Below are 2757 nucleotides of genomic sequence, written 5' to 3'. Positions count from 1 at the left end.
TCGAACCTGGGTTCTCATTCCTAAGGTATTTTTCGATGTTGTTATTATTATTCAGGTCACTGCCTGGAATCGAACTCGGAATCTTGGGGTTAGTAGCCCGCACTCTTAACCACTACGCCAGGTTCGAAATTTCCCCATCACACCTGATGAAGGCTAGAGGGTATATCAGCCGAAACGTGTTAACAGCAAACAAGATGAGAACAAATATCCATCAAATGTAAATAATGTATTGTAAGGTAAGTGTGAGAAGCTGGATCTGGCCAATTTAAATGCTAAAGGGTGCAACAATGTATGAGGTGTAGTCAAAAAGTAGGAGACCTTTGGCCAAAAAACAATATTACAAAACTCACCATTTTGATTTAGTCTCTTTCAAAGTATTCACCTGGGGAGTCTACACACTTCTGCCAGCGTTCCTGCCACTGCTGGAGACATTTATGGAAATCACTTTTTGGGATACTGTAGGGCTGTGCCTTCAAATTTTGTTTAATGTACTCTCTTGACTCAAATCTCCTGAGATTTTGAGTGATTTTTTGAGCTTTGAGAATAGCCAAAAATCACACAGAGCCAAGTCTGGGGAGTAGGAAGCCTGACGAACAAGTGGTGTGTTTTGCTTGACGAGGAATGATTGTACATGGGTGGAATGAGCGGGTGCATTGTTATGGTGGAGTTGCCAGTTCTTTGCTGCCCACAGGTCAGGTCATTTTTGCCACACAGCTTTATGAAGGTGACAAAAAACCCCTAGGTAGTATTCTTTAATTGTCTGGTCACAACGTGGCTCACTGTCCACTGAGGTGCAGCCATCTTTGAACTGGTTAACATCACCTGCTCCAAAGGCCTTCTGAAACTTGTCAATAGTCTGGGCTTGCGTATCACCAAGCTTTTGGCAGAATTTGATACAGTATCTTTGCTCAATGCACTCGAAAAAGAAAAGTCACACAGCACACTCTTTACGTCTGTACTCAACATGTTACCGCAGGCGAATAGCGCAACCTACAGACTCAAACATTTTTGCACATGCTCAGGAAGGACCCAGCCACCTAATACCCATGCGAATTTTGCTTACACATTTTGTACGAAAAAAATCAAGGGCAGATGCTTTTTTGACTACATGTTGTACATATCAGTATAGTATTTCTACTCCCTCGTGCCCCTAGCTCAGGTACGGGTAATCTTTTTCCAGAAGTAAGATGTATGAAACACGTTAAATGTTGATCTGCCATTATTTTTTTAAAGCTACCAGCTAAGCAGCTGCAATGGGTTATATCAGGTCATATATTTAATTTTATACATCAATAATAAAAATTTAACCAACCCTTTTTCTTGGAGGAGACCTTCTTTGCATTTGGTTTGGATTTCCGAACTTGAAATTCTAATTTTCTTTGAACAAGCGTTGTAGGCCTCATTTTTCCTTTAATAAAATAAAACAGAAACTTTCGCCTCAATGGTGACATTTATTTACAAATACAAGCTTCAAATATAGTGGAGGATGGTTTATGTAAAATCAATGACAAATACATTAAATACATATATATATATATATATAATAATAATATTAGGGACAAAATCCAAAATTACAGGTAAAAACTCAATTAAAATCACTTGGTTATTTTCCCTAAAACTATTATATATATATATATATATATATATATATATCCAGCATTTTTACAAATGAAGGTAAATTATATATCATATTAGGTATAAATATGTAGACACAAACATGGTTAGTTTTCTTCCTCACCACATGGTTCTAGGTTCAGTCCCAAGAGCAATTGTTTTCTACAGGGACAACCAAACCTCAGAAGAGGATTTGGAAAAAAGCCCATCATGTGTGTATGTGCACACACACGTGTATGTTAGTGTCTCCTTACTTTGCCATCACATGATAACTGTAAACAAGTCTGACTGTCATGCAAGTGGAGCTTTTTTTTTTTTTTTGTTGGTCTTTCCAAGTACCTTACTTGAAAATAGGTGATGGTTGGCAAACGGATGAGCCATCTAGCCATAGAAAATCCACCTCAACAAATTCCATCCAAACCATGTGGTCATGGAACAGTTATGATGATGATGTATAACATTTATACAAGAGAGGTTAACAAAACATTTGAGCGAGATCATTGCCAGCGCCTCTGGACCGACTCCCATGCAGGTGGCATGTAAAATACACCATTTTGAGCATGGCCGTTGCCAGTACCACCGGACTGGCCCTCATGCCAGTGGAATGTAAAAGCACCCACTGCACTCTCGGAGTGGTTGGCATTAGGAAGGGCTTCCAGCTGTAGAAACTTTGTCAGATCAGATTGGAGCCTGGTGTAGCCATCTGGTTCGCCAGTCCTCAGTCAAATTGTCCAACCCATGCTAGCATGGAAAGCTGGCCAGGAATCACACCAAGTTCCAGTCTGTTTTGACTTGGTTTCTACAGCTGGAATCCTTTCCTAATGCAAACCACTTTACAAAGCGCATTGTGTGCTTTTTCCATGGCACCAGCACCACTGCCTTTCACGGGCCAGCAGCACCAGTGCTTTTTATGTGACACTCTCAGTAGTGCTTTTTACGTAAGAACCAGCATTTTAAAAAAAAATTAGATCATTCTTACAAGTTTCTTTAAACCACATTTTGCAGAAATGTTTTCAATTTGGATGTTTCAAACTCAAGTTAACAATGCATAGATAAGACTGAAATCAATTCTAGGTTCCAAAAATTTTACCAATATAACTGTAATCTACATCGGAATTTGTAATGAATTTTCTTAGAATGGGT

The 2757-nt window shown here is 39.1% G+C and overlaps 1 protein-coding gene across 1 annotated transcript in view; it reads right to left on the bottom strand.

The window, feature by feature from the left end:
* LOC106873289 (cell division control protein 6 homolog) overlaps window positions 1-2757 on the bottom strand; it is a 19703-nt gene that overhangs the window by 14542 nt on the left and 2404 nt on the right. Inside the window, exon 2 of the mRNA XM_014920596.2 lies at window positions 1313-1408. Coding sequence (XP_014776082.1) covers window positions 1313-1403 — 91 coding nt within the window. The 5' untranslated portion in view covers window positions 1404-1408. The remainder of the gene's footprint in view (window positions 1-1312; window positions 1409-2757) is intronic.

This window comes from Octopus bimaculoides, chromosome 2 (genome assembly GCF_001194135.2).
Source record: "Octopus bimaculoides isolate UCB-OBI-ISO-001 chromosome 2, ASM119413v2, whole genome shotgun sequence".
NCBI classification, from domain to species: Eukaryota; Metazoa; Mollusca; class Cephalopoda; order Octopoda; family Octopodidae; genus Octopus; species Octopus bimaculoides.
The sequence above is the reverse complement of the archived record's forward strand: the minus strand, read 5'-3'. Positions and strand labels throughout refer to the sequence as shown.